This window comes from Macrobrachium nipponense, chromosome 9 (genome assembly GCF_015104395.2).
Source record: "Macrobrachium nipponense isolate FS-2020 chromosome 9, ASM1510439v2, whole genome shotgun sequence".
In the NCBI taxonomy this organism is placed as follows: domain Eukaryota; kingdom Metazoa; phylum Arthropoda; class Malacostraca; order Decapoda; family Palaemonidae; genus Macrobrachium; species Macrobrachium nipponense.
The window spans coordinates 23,071,938-23,088,568 of NC_061110.1; the positions used below are offsets into that span (position 1 = coordinate 23,071,938).

Below are 16,631 nucleotides of genomic sequence, written 5' to 3' on the forward strand. Positions count from 1 at the left end.
GTTCCTGAAGTTCGTCTTAAAAGGGCAGGTCTTTCCAGTTCAGGGCTCTGTGCTTCTGTCTGAGTACGGCGCCGATGGTTTTTACTTTCCTCATGCGGAATGTGGCGAAATGGCTTCACCTATCGAAGTAAGAGTCTCGCTCTACCTGGACGACTGGCTAATCAAGTCGCCTTCGAAGTCAAGGTGCCTGGAGGACCTTCAGACGACATTACAGCTGACAAAGGCCCTGGGCCTTATAGTAAATTACGAGAAGTCCCATCTGATCCCCACGCAGTCCATCGTGTATCTGGGGATTCAGATGGATCAGCGGCTTTTCAAGCTTTTCCATCAAAGGAACGTCAGCAGAGATGCTTAGAGAAAGTGTTTAGCCTTCTTAGGAAAGAAACATGCTCGGCGAAGGAATGGATGAGTCTGCTGGGAACCATTTCTTCGCTGGAGAAGTTTGTTTCCCTGGGGAGGTTGCACCTCAGGCCACTCCCAGTTTTTATGGCAGAAAACTGGAAAGACAAAAAGAATCTAGACTCGACTTTGATTATCTCAAAAGCGGTCAAGGATCAACTGAAGTGGTGGCAAGATCCGAACCAAAACTCTCGGAAGGAATGTCCCTCAAGCTTTTGAAGCCCCGACCTAGTGTTGTTCTCAGACGCCTCCATGGTGGGCTGGGGAGCAACACTTAGGAAAGGAGGAAGTGTCAGGCCTCTGGAGAGGGGAACAGAGGTCCTGGCACATAAACTTAAAAGAATTGGAGGCTATTTGGTTGGCTCTTCAGTTCTTCGAAGAACGATTGGTGGGCCGAGTTGTCCAGATCAACTCTGACAACACTACGGCTCTCGCTTACATCAAAAAGCAGGGGGGGGACACACTCTCGATCACTGTTCATGATAGCGAGAGACATCCTTCTATGGGCGAAAAGCTCGAAACATAGTGATCCTGACAAGGTTCATTTCAGGAATTCAAAATGTTCGAGCGGATCTTTTAAGCCGTCGACATCAGATGCTTCCCACAGAATGGACCCTACATCTAGAAGTTTTGTCAAGAGCTATGGAAGTTGTGGGGACGGCCGCTAGGTCGACCTCATTCGCAACCTCGAAAACGAAGAGGCTTCCGATTTATTGCTCTCCCAGTTTTCGATCCCGGAAGCAATAGCGGTAGAATGCCATCCTATGGGACTGGACGGGGATGGATGTGTACGCCCTTTCCCCGTTCAAACTCTTAGGAGAGGTACAAGGAAGTTTGCGGCGTCGCCACAGGAGCGAGAATGACTCTGATCGCCCCTTTTGGCCCTCAAGCGATTGGTTCACGGAGGTCATGTCTCTTCTGGTAGACTTCCCGGAACCCTGCCAGAGAGAGTCGAATCTTCTCAAACAGCCCCACTTCGAGAGGTACCACTGGAAACCTCTCCGCTCTGAGTCTGACTGCGTTCAGACTATCAAGAAGTTGGCCAGAGCGAGGAGGTTTTTCAAGATCAGTGGTAGAGGCTATTGCCAATGCGAGAAGAGCTTCCTCTCGAGCAGTTTTATCAGTCGAAGTGGGCTGTCTTCAGAGATGGTGTAGGAAGAAAGGTATTTCCTCCACGACCTCTGTGAACCAAATCGCTGATTTCTCCTGCATTTGAGAAATGTGGACAAACTAGCAGTGCCCACAATAAAAGGATACAAGAGTATGCTGTCAGCTGTCTTCCGCCACAGAGGATTAGACCTGACAAATGATAAAGATCTTCACGATCTTTTGAGATCTTTGAGACAACCAAAGTACTACAAACCGAAGGTTCCATCATGGAACCTTGAGGGTAGTTCTAAGGTTCTTGATGTCGGCTCCCTTTGAACCTCTGCATGCTGCCTCATTGAGAGACACTACTAGAAAGGCGATTTTCCTAACTGCTCTTGCCACGGCAAGAGGGTTTAGTGAAATTCAGGCAATTAGTAAAGATGTGGGTTTCAGAGGACACAGTGCAGTGTGCTCCTTGGATCCATAATTTCTTAGCGAAGAATGAGAACCCATCTAACCCCTGGCCAAAACCTTTGAAATCAAGGGGTTAACAGAGTTCATCAGACAAGAGCCAGAGAGAGTCCTGTGCCCTGTCAGGGCTCTCAATTTTACATGCAAAAGACCAAAGATTTGTCGGGGTCCTTCTGAGAGCTTATGGTGTTCTGTTAAGAGACCCGACTTTCCTATGTCGAAGAATGCACTGGCATTCTTTTTACGGAGCACCATCAGGGAGGCCCATGCGTCCTGCTCGGATGGTGATATGAAGCTTTTGAAAATAAAGCCCATGAATGAGAGCTGTTGCGACTTCAATGGCATTTCGAAAGAATAGGCACTTAATGATATCATTAGCGTACTTTTTGGCGAAGCAACTCTGTGTTTGCTTCACATTACCTGCGGGATGTGAAGGCGGCATATGAGAACTGCACCAACTACACAGGTTGTTGGCAACTCTAGTAAAGCAAAAGCAGACTTCGGTGACAGTAATCAAGAAGTCAGCTATGCTAACAGGTAAGGAATCAAGATGTCAATCATCTGCACTTGAGGTGTTTCCTAAATCCTTCTATTCTGTCCCTTCCCACCTCCAATGGTGGGATTCAGCTATATATATATCTGACAGGTAAGTTTCATGAACAAAATGTTATTGTTATGATACAATAAAGTTTGTTCATACTTACCTGGCAGATATATATACTAATTAAAGTACCCACCCACCTCCCCTCAGGGGACAGTGGTATGAAAAAATCTGAATAGAAAATGGGAATGATTCCTGATATCCGCCTCCCAGCGGCGGGAATGGGTACTAACCACCTGCCGCCCACTGCGTGTGCCGGGAGTTTTTGAAATTCTGTCGGACGTCGGAGAATACAGCTTATATATATATCTGCCAGGTAAGTATGAACAAACTTATTGTATCATAACAATAAAATTCCCTTTTTTCCGCTTCCGCGCTCACTCCGAAACCCCTCCGGCATACAGGAGACAATTTTTTTATTTACCGCTCCGGCGTAAGAGGGTTAATGAGATAAGACACTGATAAGGTCAAATGACAGTGAACAGCAACAAGATCACTTGCCACTCCATGAGGAGCCCTGTTGCACTGAATAGCCTTTACTTTTTATCTGCCTTGACTGAGGGATTTCTAACTTATCTTACTGATAAGTTGACATTGTTTTTACCAGCCTCAAGGATCTCAAATTGACTTTTCCTATATTTTTTCTTTATGCAATGTCCCATTCCATCCAAATTTCAGTGGCATTCCCTATATGGTTTATCCATGACATTTTAAAGAGAAGGTTGTCATTTGCCAAATTCAGATTACCATTTCTTTATCCATCAACTTATATATGATATTTCTGTTGTAATATTAATAATAAAATTCACTCAGATCAGTTTTGTTATGTTCATCGATTTCATCTATTCCCCCATCAAGTTTTTATCATGTCTGCCAAAGATTAAATTCAACATCTCAGTTCCATCAATATTTTGGATATTCAGAATGCTTCAGGACAGTCTTGAGAAGTTATAAAGTATAATTTGCTCATTTACTTCAAAGACATAAGATTTTTAGTTTTGATGTCAATTATTTTTCCTGCTCATAATGCTTTCTACAGTTCTTGTTCAAAATTTTATTTGCATATATGTATGGAGGTGGGCTTGCTCTGTTTTTGTTATTCATTATTTTGGTCTCAAATTCAGTTAAGCATGAGAGATTCCAACCTCACAGTTTATTTAACAGCTACTAGCCCCCAACATCCTACAAGGGTTTTGAGAAATAGCAGTCTCCAGTTTGCTCAGTTTGGTGACTTTCTACTCTTTTACGGTCTTAACTTTTGACATCCTTTCCTTGCTTGGTGTACCTGAATTCTGAAATTTTCTCTTATTTTAGAAATAGACACTACCATATTAACAGTTTTGTTGTTTTCCTCTTCCATGAGGGTTGCATTCTTTAGTCTTTCCTTTCAGCATTTACATTAAAAAATAATTGCATCATTGTAGTAAGCAAATCATTCTTATTTAGGTTTTCATCTTTATAGATTAGGGCATATTGCCCTGATCAAAATACTGTGTGTTCAAGGGAGTTAAATAATTGAAGAGTTTTAATATTCAGAATCTCCTAGTTTTATGATAATTGGAAATAATTCTGTCATTACCACACTTTTCAGCACTGTAATGTAAGACCAACTTGCACAGATTGCACTTTGATGCCTAGGAAAATGCAATTCCCCCTCACTCTGGATTTGTTATGGTAAGCCTTCTCACCCTCAAGGTCCAAATTAACTTTATAAATGACTTGGTTACTCTTATTGTCTCTTCTACCTAGTGGAAAGGCTTGTTGCCCTAGAAATGAAAAATAAATATTGCTATTCTGATGCTTAAATCAGATCTGCATGAGCACTAAATTCTCATAACTGGAACCTCAACTATTGGAAGGATATTTTTATAAACATTTATTTGTAAGATTATTATTTAAGCTTACAGTATATGCTCTTATTATGATTCTTTGTAGACTGGAAATAGAATCAAACTTTTATGGGGTCATGACTATTTTTGTGAACAATTCAGTACTTAATATTTTGCTTAATAATTACTTTCTTTCCATAGATGACACTGAATCGCTCAGATGCATCCTATCTGCTAAGCCTAGAAGTTCAGACTGCTGTTGATAATGTTCTCCTACAAAGCGATGTTCCAATTGATCTTCTGGATGTTGAAAAGAACTCAGCTGTTGTTAGCTACAGTACCTGTGACCCAGAGGTAATTATAGTTCTATACTGAATTTTTTGCAGCCTTATGTAGTATTTGTATTCATGTAAATTTACATTGTTCATATACGAAACAAACCTTCGGTCTTGAAATTAGGATTTACTAGCGCCAAGTTGGAAACCGGTAGAATTAAAATTAAACTTGTGAGATCCAGGGACTATTGGCATCTATACCAGGCACGGGGCATGTATTACCCAGAATGCCCTCGGTGTCCCGTGACCCACCAGTTATCTTTCTACCAGCCTTTAAGATAGGACGTGTTGACTGTCTTTCTGTTTGTTCCGACACGGCATACAAACCTTCGGTCCTTTTACAATAGGAAGGTACTAGCGGCAGCTGGATAGGTCGTAAGCTTTCGAACAAGGGGTTCGGTAGTTAACTGCTTGTCCGACAGGCGCTGCGCGCGCGACTGGGAGGTAAACAAACCACTTTTGCTTTCGGCCTCACAGCGAGTAGACGTGTGTGTTCGACGCTCTCTGCCCCGCTTCTCTTCGTTTGCTTTCCTTGAGTATATGGTTGTGTTTGTGTATGAAAGAATCATTGTAAGTACAATCATTTCTCTTTATTCATTTATTGGTAAATTTATTGGTCAATCATGGAATCTCCTCGCCTCGCTACCCACGGAGACCATGCCCGGGTACCAGAAGGGCGTAAATGCGGAAAGTTCTGCTCATTCCCGGAGATTGACCCACATATTTTGTGCGCTCGGTGTCGGGGGCGCGAATGCACCCGAGCCGAGCCCTGTGAAGTGTGTAATAATTGGTCGGAGGCGCAGTGGACTTTGTATGAGGCAGGAAGAAGCGAAGGCCTGCAAAAGGAGTCGTCGGAAAGCTCTCCGCGACTCCTTTGGTTACGGACACTTCGTCTTCTTTCCTGCCGAACCCGCTCAGCTTCCACGTTTGGCGCCTTCCCCTTTGGGGGGGGGTTTCTAGGTCCTTCTCCTCACCTGACTTGTCGAGTGTGGAGGAGGGCGCTAGATACCCTGACGTCGAGTTGTACTCTGGGTCCTCTATCCGTTCGTCTTCGCGCGAGCGGGTAGAGGATCCTGCTAATCACCCGACTTTTGCTTCCTCAGGTGCGGTTGCCGCGAAGGACGACCTCGGACAGGTGTGGGCATCGTTGGGGCTGCAGGGCGTGCCGAGTGTCCAGGGGCTGCTCTACCATCTCGCTGGCTCCGTGGCGGTCACCCATGCGACAGTTACGACCACCACCACGACCCTTACAACACCTGGCTACGCTTCACCTCCTCACCTGGTGTACACCCCGCACGCGGTCCTCTGTAACACCTACTACATCGGTGCAGGGGCCAGTCGCCGTACCACGGGGGAGTGTGATGCCGCCACCTGGGTTTGCCGTGCTGCCGCGACGGACTTCGTGTGCCCCGAAGAGCTCGCCCCTGGACCTCCCACCAGTACCAAGGATGTCTGTGCCGCTGGTCCGTCCATCTGGACCGCCTGCACATCAGTCTGCCGTACCTGCCGTACCTGCCCAGCCGCCGTTCACTGGACGTGACGTTGATGACCAACTGCTGCCGTTCCGTCCTGTACCTGCCCCTGCTGTCTCTACTGCTGTTCCTGTGATGCCTGCACCTGCTGACGTTGTTCCCGTTCCTGGCGCCGCTGCTCCCGATGCTGATCGGTTCGGACAGGTGCGTCCGGGCCCTGTTCCTTCGGCAACAGCAGACCCCGGCTCCGCTCTGGATGACAGATCTGACGTCGGGTCCTGAGGAGGTTGACGAAGAAGAAGAGGAGGAGGTGTCGTCGTCGTCTTCATCGTCTTCTTCGTCGTCGTCGTCGTCTGCCGCCTCTTCCTTCTTCTTCTAAGGCTCCCCCGCCGAAGAAGAAGAAGGCGCCCCCCCCCCCCTAAGAAGTCTCCTTCGGGAACTTCTAAGGGCCCGTCTCGCTCTGGTGAGACGGGGGGTTCTTCCGCTGGTCACACCCTGCTCCTTCGGGGGCAGGACCCGTCTGGAAGAAGACTACGGGGACCAGAGGAGTGCCGGCAATAACACCGGCACTTCCTCACCTGCTGTTAGTGGTTCGGCCACGGCAGCAGGGTCCGTCTCGGCCTCTCGCGTTAGCGAGAGGTACCGAGTGTACGGTCGCCTAACAGCGACCGTGCAGCCAGGAACCAGACCTCTGAGTCCGCTCAGCGTCAGGTTCACGGCACGGAGCGGAAGAGACTGGTGACAGCCGCTCACGCGACTCTCACCAGACCAGCTCTCGCTCTCCTGCCGGCGGCGAGCAGCTGGCTACCCGGGTGCGGACGTGACGGTCCATGACCGGCCACGGGCTGAGGCTGGGAAGAGGTCCCCCGTTCGCCCGGCACCAGCCACGGTGGGTACCAGCGAACTGACGCGCCGTGAGGATACGCACCGGTCTCACCGTGACAGTGGAGCTCGCGGCGCCTGACCGTCACCTCTCACCCAGAGAGCGATCGGGTACGGCGACCAGCACCAGCTCCTCTGACACACGAGACCGGGGCCGCTGTTCCGGTCCAGCCGTTCTCCACAGCGAGACGGCTCGACTAGGTCTGCAGCTCGATCGCCACCGCGGGTTGACGATCGCCTGCAGTCTTCCAAGCCCACTGGTTCTGCCAGCGAGCGAGGAGGGAGCGTCAGGTCTGCCTCTCTCATACCTTCAACCTCCTCGGGGTTTACACCGGGAGGGGCGAGGTATTGAGGAGTGATCGTGAGGGTGGCGCCCCTCAGGATCCACCAACGTCGTCGTACGTACCAGGCACGGTTTCTCGGACCAGCCAGGTCGTACGCACAAGTGGTTGGAGGAGACCGAGAGGGGTCTGTCCCGCTGTTCCTCCCCTCGAGGGAGGAGGGTCTCGGGAGATGCTCCTGTTTGAGGGACTGGATGGTCCGACTCCGCAGGACGCAGTTACTCCTGAGATCCAGAGGAACTTTGCCGAGGTTATGCGCTGATTCGTCAGCACAACGACCTCGCGGAAGGATCGCCGCTCCCACCATCCGAGGCCCACGTCCCGGCTCGAGGTCGTTCTGGGGCCCGAAGAGGGAACCCAGACCGACGGTAGGTTTACAGCGTTCCGAGCTTGCAAGATCAGTGCTGGACCAGGTTTGAATCGCTCAAGTCTGGCAGGTCGAGCAAGCTGCTTCCACCTCCTCTGCTGCGACAGCGGCGTTTTTACGTGCCATCTGAAGACCCGATGCCGCCCAAACAGGTGAACCCGGAGTTAGCCAGGCTGACTCCGGGTGTGTCTGCAGCAGCTCCTGTCCGAGAACCTATGGTTCTCGCAGCAAGAGGCACTCGGCCTGGAATCTACCGCCATGGCAGCTTTCCAGGCCGTCTCCTGGCTAGATCTGTGGTCCCTCACAGTATCTAAGGTCGCAGCCAACTCCGGGGAAATTTCTCCCGAAGATGACTCGGCCTTTAGGAGACTTTGCCAGTCTGGAGGAAGAGCCATCTCCTTCCTTGCCCACCAGACGGTGAACCTGTGGGCCAACCTGGTTCTCGACGAAGGGACGCTGTCCTGACTCGGGTTTCCAGGGCGGCCGGGCGTGAAGCGGCGTTGGGACTTCGCAGCGGACCTTTACGGAGTTCCACGTCTCTCTCCCAGGAGAGATAGTGGACGCTGCGGTGGACAGACGGCGCACTGACGACAGTGACCGTCTGGTTCACCAGGCAGTCTACGAAGGCTTCTGGGCAGCCCTCGGACTGCGGCCAAGTCTAAGAGCTCGGCTAGCGCTTCCTCGGTGGCTAAGACGGTAGCTGCGTCGAAGCCCCGGGGAAAGACTCTGTCTTCTTCGACTTCTACCAAGGGGAGCCGTAACCAGCCCTCCTCCAGCCCTCCTCCTCCCGTGGAGGCTCTGGGGGAAGAAGTCGAAGAAAGGGGGGAAACGCTAGGGACGGCGTTCCCCCTCACCTGCTGCCGGAAGTGTGGGGGGGTGCCTGGCCAGCCATTGGGCAACTTGGCAGCGCTAACGGCGCCGAGACCTGGATTGTAGATGTCCATTCGGGAGGGATATCTATTACCCTTCGAATCTCGGCCACCCCTCACCTCCAACCCGGTCCAACAGCAGTCGTACGTTCCAGGGTCATCGAAGGACGTAGCATTGAGACAGGAGATCACGACCATGCTGAGCAAGAGAGCTGTAGAAATAGTCCCACGGATCAGTCACCGGGCTTTTACAGTCGACTCTTCCTGGTGGAAAAAGTCTACGGGAGGGCTGGCGCCCGGTGATAGATCTCTCTCCTCTGAACCGGTTTGTTTCGCCAGACCCGGTTCACGATGGAGACGGCACGCTCAGTGCTCGACTCCATCAGGGAGAACGATTTCATGCTTTCGGTGACTTGAAGGATGCGTATTTCCAAATACCCATTCATCAGTCCTCCAGAAAGTACCTCCGCTTCATCCTCGACGGGACAGTGTACCAGTTCAGGGCACTTTGCTTCGGTCTCTCAACCGCCCCACAGGTGTTCACGCGAGTGTTCACTCTGGTGTCTGCTTGGGCCCATTCGCACGGGATACGTCTGATGAGGTATCTCGCACGATTGGTTAGTCCTGGCGAGCTCCCGCTCGCAGTTGCTACAGGACAGGGATCGACTGCTCGAGTTCTGTCGCGATCTGGGGATCGTTGTGAACTTCGAAAGTCCGATCTCGAGCCCAAGCAGAGGATGAAGTACCTGGGTATGCTGATCGACACGGTAGCAGGGCGAGTCTTCCCCGCAGACTCGCGGATCAGCAGATTCAGGGAGGCAGCCAACCAGTTCCTGTCTCGGCAGGAACAGGTAGCTCAGCGATGGCAAGTCGTGATCGGACACCTGTCGTCACTCGAGAAGTTAGTCCCTCACGGGCGTCTTCACCTGCGGTCTCTTCAGTGGAGACTAAAAAGGAGAGTTGGTCCACAGGCGACGGATCCCCCAAGCTTTCCAGTGTCACTGACACAGGAGGTGAGGCAGGACCTAGCCTGGTGGCTGGACGACAGGAACCTCTTAAGAGGAGTGCCATCGCGCACTCCCCCCCCCGGACATGCAGCTGTTCTCAGACGCATCGGGAGGACCGAGGGATGGGGCGCACACCTGGAGGAGTTGCTGACTTCAGGAGTGTGGGACGAGAATGACAAGCACCTTCACATCAATGTACTGGAACTCAAGGCAGCGTTCCTCGCTCTCCAAGAGTTCCAGGACCGCTTGATGGGACACTCAGTGGTGTTGATGTGCGACAACACCACGGTAGTGGCCTACGTCAACAAACAGGGGGGCCTAGTGTCTCTCCCGTTGTACCAGTTGACTCGGCAGGTGCACGAGTGGGCCGAGGCACAACTCAATAGAGCTGTCGGCACGCTACATTCCAGGGAGAGAATGTAGTAGCAGACACGCTCAGCCGTCGGGATCAGGTGATAGGGACCGAATGGTCTCTACACCAGGACGTGGCGGCAAAGGCTCTTCGACCTGTGGGGGCGACCAGTCGTGGATCTGTTCGCCACCCGGCACAACAGGAAGCTCCAGGTGTTCTTCTCGGCCGTGCCGGACCCATGGGCAGCTGCAGAGGACGCTCTTCAACACCCGTGGGACAACCTCTTCGTCTATGCCTTTCACCCCCGTTCAGCCTGATTCGCAAGGTGATCAGTCGAGCACTGGTCACCCCGAATCTCGGAATGATCCTGGTGGCTCCCAAATGGCCACAGGCCATTTGGTATCCGGACCTGCTGGCTCTTCTCGCAGGAGAACCGAGAGAGATTCCCCTTGGCACAACCTTCTCGCCCAGCCACACGTCGAGCGGTACCACCGAGCAGTCCAGTCCCTACGTCTTCACGGCTGGCTGTTATCCACCATCTCTTGCGAACGAGAGGCTTTTCTCGTAGCGCAGCAACAGAGATGGCTGGAAACGTCCGTCAGTCCTCTGCAGCTGTGTACCAGGGGAAGTGGGCCGTCTTCTGTGGTTGGTGTCGTAGACGGGGTCTATCTCCTCTCAGAGCCACTCTTCAGCAGGTAGCGGATTTCCTCGTCTTTTTCTTCGCCGAGAGAAGCTCCTCTCAGTCCCCACAGTCAAAGGATTACAGACCGCCTTGGCGCTCGTCCTGAAACGAGGGGATTGGACATCTCGAACTCGTTCGAGATCTCCTTGCTATTATGAGGAGCTTCGAAAGTCTTGCCCACCCAGGGAACTCAGGCCCCCTGCGTGGGATGTGACTCTCGTCCTTAGGAGTTTGACTCGAACGCCGTTCGAGCCACTCCGAGAGTCGTCAGACAGGGATCTGACCCTCAAGACCCTCTTCTTGCTGGCCATGGCATCGGCGAAGAGAGTAGGGGAACTTCATGGTCTTTCCTATGATGTACGACACTCCAGGGATGGGGATCTGTGACGCTCGATTTCTTCCCGAACTTCGTTGCGAAGACTCAGAAAAACCGTCGATCCCTGACGACAGGTTCGAGTCATTCACGATTCCCTCCCTAATGGACTTCACCGATAATGATGCGGATGGATGCTGCTTTGTCCTGTGAGGGCGCTACGGCGCTATCTGAAGAAAACTCGACACCTCAGGCCTGAGTGTCGACGCCTCTTCGTTAGCACCGGGGTAACCAAGAAAGAAGTATCCAAGAACACTCTTTCATTCTGGCTGCGTGAGGTCATCAGGAGGGCGTATGAGGCTGATGGTAGTGACGACATCCGTACGTCCCGTCCGAGAGCTCACAAAGTCAGAAGTATTGGCCCCTCGTTGGCGTTTCGTAAGAACTTCTCCGTGGCGCAGGTCCTGAAGGCAGGGGTCTGGTCTAACCAGACTAACCTTTACGTCCTTCTACCTTCGGGATATTGCCCACAGGTCCTTGGATACCTTTTCCTTGGGACCCGTGGTGGCTGCTCAACAAGTTGTGTAGCTAACCAGACCCTCGCAGGCTGAAACAGCATCGAGTCCTGGTGTGACTGTGTGGATGGATGTGTGAATGAGTGAGTGACTGGCTCCCTCTTCCCGTCTTTTCCTCCTCCTCTACCTGTGGGCAGAGGGCCACGGTCGTCACTACGCTGGATGAGGACGAGATGCAGGTGAGCTATATGACAGAGCCCCATCCTATCCCTTCACTAGGGATAGGAGCAGAATATCCACCACTTCCTCCTACAAGGGGGGGGAAGTGGATGCCTACAAGAGTCAAACCCATGACTTTATATTTGCTCCTGTACAGGAACAAGTTCTTACATTGCTGGTACGAAGAGATACGCTTGCCTCTCTCTTAGTACTCGGTCCAGAGGTCTGACCATTGATCCTGCGGTGCACACCCCGATCAATCGGACAGAGGCTTGGATCCCTCCCTCGCTCTTACGACCAGGGAGACTTCCAAGGTTGGGCGAACACCAGTCTGTTCACAAAAGACTCAGATTCCTCCCACCAAGAAGTGAGTCTTCCTATTGTAAAAGGACCGAAGGTTTGTATGCCGTGTCGGAACAAAGTGACAAAAATTTGGTCCAAAACTTTGGCATTTTTCCTAACTATACAAACCTGAGGTCCTTTTACACATAGCTCCACCTCAATGCCACCCCTCACTCTGCAGTTTTTGCTTGGGCCAAAAGCAAAAGTGATTTGTTTACCTCCCAGTCGCGCGCTAAAAAGCGCGCCTGTCGACAAGCAGTTAACTACCGAACCCTTGTTCGAAAGCTTACGACCTATCCAGCTGCCGCTAGTACCTTCCTATTGTAAAAGGACCTCAGGTTTGTATAGTTAGGAAAAATGCAATTTTGGACAAATTGTCATTTTAAAGCCGGTTTTAGTTTGCCCGTTTTATCCATTTCACTTTCATTTTTCTTGCTAATTCTCTTTCTCTGAGTGTGATCTGTAAGAGTGTGTAAGTGGTGAGATGGAGATTTTTGCTTCACCATCCGGATCTTCTTCCGTTTCGAACACAAGACAAAGGAAATGCCCTGGAGTCAGTGGCTTTCCGTGTTCAAGATTCGTAACTTCAGTGTCGACGGATCCCTTATCCAGCATGTAGTAGGTGCAGAGAAAATGTATGTACAATTACTAATCCTTGTTCTGTTTGTCGCGGTTGTCGGTGGAACAGTGGAGGAAGTTTATGAGAAAGGCCAGAACAAAAGAAAGGAGACGACGCCATCTTTGGATGACCAAGCGTTCCCGGCTTCTTTTGTATTGGCAATACACCAGACTGCTCCATATGTTTCGCCACCTGCTTTTGATTTGTCCCATACCCCTTCAGTTTCTCCTAGCGGTTCGTTATTGGAAACTCCAGGAGGGGTTTTGGATAATTTTATGCATAATATTTACGCTCCGAGGTTCCCAGCAGGGAGGGGGGGAGCATCGCCATCTTTGTTCCAGGTGCCGGCTCCCGACACGAACAGGATGGAAGGTACGTGGGCGGCGCTAGGCCTACCAGGCGTACCAACCTTGGAAGGTTTGCTGTCGCATTATATGGCATCACGATTCCAGCAGAGTCCGGCAGCACTGAATGTTCCTCATCCCCCTGGCTTGCAATTTATGGGAATTAATGCCGCAGCTACGCCAACAACTTCACTGTTTACGGCGATGCAGAATGTTGGAGGTAGTTTTGCTGCAAACGCAGGGATGCCAGCAGTAGCCGCCCAGTCTCTCCCTACAAGAGTGGTGACGTCACAACCGACGTCACACACCGACATGGCAGACGCGATGACATCACACCCTACTGCTTCTCGGTCTACTTCACTGCCTCCGGAACCAAATACGCTTTCTGACTCGGTGGTACTCACTGTAATGAAGAAATTACAGGATCTAGAGCAGAAAATTACTAAGAAAGACAAAAAGAAAAAGCGTGATTAGTCTTCTTCTTCGTCTTCTTCCTCTAGCTCTGCGTCATCATTAAGTTTGATGATGTCACGGCGTGTACCTGTCAAGCGTTGGAGGATACAGGATTTCGTGACTGATCCTCGGGCCAAGAGGAGAAGAGTGAATTCTTCATCTTCGGACCAGGACTGTCACATCCCAGTCAGCAAGAAAGTCAAGAAGTCAGTGGCTGGTAAGCTCAAAGCTAGCGGATGAAGCCGTTTACAAGAGTCTGAACGAGTGAGAGAGTCTACGGTCGCTGGGCTAGCGGCCGACGCGGAGTTGCCAGTGGTGACTACAAAGAGTCGAAGAGAGACTACAATGCCGTTGGCAAAATCAACGTTGGGGACGAAAATGGGAGCAAAGGATAGAGCACAGATACCGGTTTCGCCTGTAAGACACTTTAAAATACGGAGAAAAGATGAAAAGGCTCCTATTAAAAGAACAAAGAATAGAGAGTTGGCAACCTCGTCTCATACATTGGTGGAAGGCGTTGTCCGCCTAGATGAAGGATCAAGGCCAAATTCTCAGACGGTCACTGGAGACGATATCAATCGTCATAGAGAGGAAGTTCGCTCGGTTTCGAGAGAGCCTTCATCTTGGAGGTATACGAGATTCTTGCTCTAGATCCGCGAGCAGAGGAGTGAGGCGGTCTCGTTCTCCTGCTGACTGTTCGGGATCGAGGGGTCGGCGGCCATCAGAAATCTAAGAGGCCGCGGCCGTAGGGGCAGATGGCCACGAAGCACCCGGATGTTTGTCAGAGGATAGGAGTGAGATAGCGTCTCCTGTGGCTGAGCACAGTACGCTAGAACCGGAGGAAGGAGAAAACCAAGAGTTTCTGGCTTCGTATGCGGAGGTGATTGATTTGATTCCTCAATTCAATAACCTTTCGGGGAGAACAGAAACACCTGCCAGTATGCTTCCTTCGGGGATTGACATGGCATTTTGGGTGAAAAAGGAAACCAAGGTGTCGTATAAATTGCCTTGTTCAAGTCATGCAGAGTCCGTTTTACAAGAAGTAAACGCACGGATTGCGGGAAGGGATACTTCCTTAAGATCAAATAGATCGTTTAAGTTTATCCCTCCTCCAATGATAAAACATAGGAAATATTAATATACGACACTGACGGTTCCTTTGCTATCTTGACAAATTATATAACCCAAATGTGGTAAGGTTAAGGCCTGGATTAACCTTAGATCAAGTTAAAATGGAATGCCCTTCGATGACTTGCCAAGAGGCTGCTACGTTAAAAGCAACAGCTTCTGTCTTTCAGACTGCTTCTTGGTTGGATCTTTGGTCAACAGCAGTGGCGAAGATTGCATCCTCGGAAGTAACAAGAAAAGTAGTGGATGAACCATTGTTCATTAGATTACTACAATCGGGTTCCAAAGCAATTGCGTACTTGACAAATTTAAGTGCCAATGTTTGGGCAAATGTCCTGTTAATGAGGAGGGATGCAGCTTTGGCTAGACTAAGCCGCACTGTTGATTTGGATTTCCTGCTAACAATGCGGAATGGGGATATCTTAAGAGTCGCAATTGCTGTTGCCAGAGGCCATACTGGAAGAGGCTATAGATAGAAGAAGGATGGACACTAACGATAGAATGGTACAGCAGGCAGTTAGAAAAACATCTAACAGTCAAGCTAATCCTATGGAGGTAAGGCAGCAGCAAATACCTTGAAAGAAGCCAGTGAGACATAACATCCCTAATAGAGCAACAAGACCCTCTTTCCCAAAGAAGTTAGCTCATTGGCCCTTTCACAATAGAAATAACAGAGGAAGGGGAATTAGGGGAAGAGGGAGAGGCTCAAGACGATAGGATGGGCGCCTCTCATCACTCAGCCACACCAGTGGCGGGTTGCCTGGCAAATCACTGGACGGTGTGGCAGGAACTGGGAGCAGAGCAGTGGGTGGTGGATGTTCTCAGGGTCGAGTATTTGATTCCGTTTGAAGTATCTTTGCCTATATACTTATTACTTTTCTCCAATTGTTATAAAGCAGTATAATAAGGATTTTCTTGTGAAGAAAGATATCTTGATTTGCTGTCATTGGTTGAAAGAAAATAAATTTTTTTCTTAGCATTTCCTTTACTTTTGATTTAGTCTTTTTGTGCACCTATGCAAATTCCCAGACATATGTCATGGGGGGATTCCCCCCCCATTATTCATTAGGTAAGCGTGTGACACAAAACGGAAGGCAAACCAACACACAGCCTCTCTCTCTCGGCAATCCCCTCTCTCTCTCTCTCTCTCTCTCTCTCTCTCTCTCTCTCTCTCTCTCTTCTCTCTCTCTCTCTAGCACCGACACCTCTCTCTCTCCAAGGAATCTTTCCATTCTAACAGGTAATGAAAATGAGAGAGTTGCGTCATAACATTAACGTTTATTAACAATAAATAAATCAATCAATCAATCAAGTAATCCAGTCTTACAGACTAACTCAAAAAACCCCGAATAGTACAATGTCTAGTCACCAAAAAAGTCAACACCCCTCTGGGAACTGCCAGAATCGTCTGTTTCAAAGATACAGAACACATCCCGAAACACATCACGGTAAGTACACATAAAGTTTAGCAACAAAATCTAAAGATCAGATATTCTTAAAAATGTCAAACAGACAACAGCCAGTCTTTGGCTAAAACACTTCAACACTCACCCAAGCAGCCGGAACACTTAAACACAGTTAATAAAAAACTCCCGGCGAACGCCACGGCATCTTGCCTTTCACCTTCATGACCCTCTGTCAAAATCCTCCCATTGATTTGGGTATGGAACTATTAAAGGGAAGAGGCACAACACGCAACCTTAACGAACACACAGTTCGCTAGCGCCTCGCAACACTAGTTGCATCCAGTTTTTCAACAAAGGCACCTCAGGAAGAGTTTAAATAAACTCAGTACATTGACTTGTCGAACTAAGTCATTTTTATCTCACGCCATACCCAGAAACTCATTCATCAGCTACTCTCGGGTCGCCGCTCCTTCACTGTTCTCCACATTCCATAGGTCAAAGGGAACACACGGACAATATATTATTAATCAAAAACCCTAGGCCTTACATAGTTCTGCCACCTAATGCTAGCCCCTGCCTAGCAAAACAGCTTATAA

General features: G+C 49.9%; 1 protein-coding gene across 1 annotated transcript in view; it reads left to right on the plus strand.

Annotated features, from left to right (window-relative positions):
• The window catches only part of LOC135218031 (Bardet-Biedl syndrome 7 protein homolog), a 197,305-nt gene that overhangs the window by 123,496 nt on the left and 57,178 nt on the right, over positions 1-16,631 (plus strand). The window contains 1 exon segment of the mRNA XM_064254176.1: positions 4,591-4,743. Within this exon segment, the coding sequence (XP_064110246.1) occupies positions 4,591-4,743 (153 nt within the window).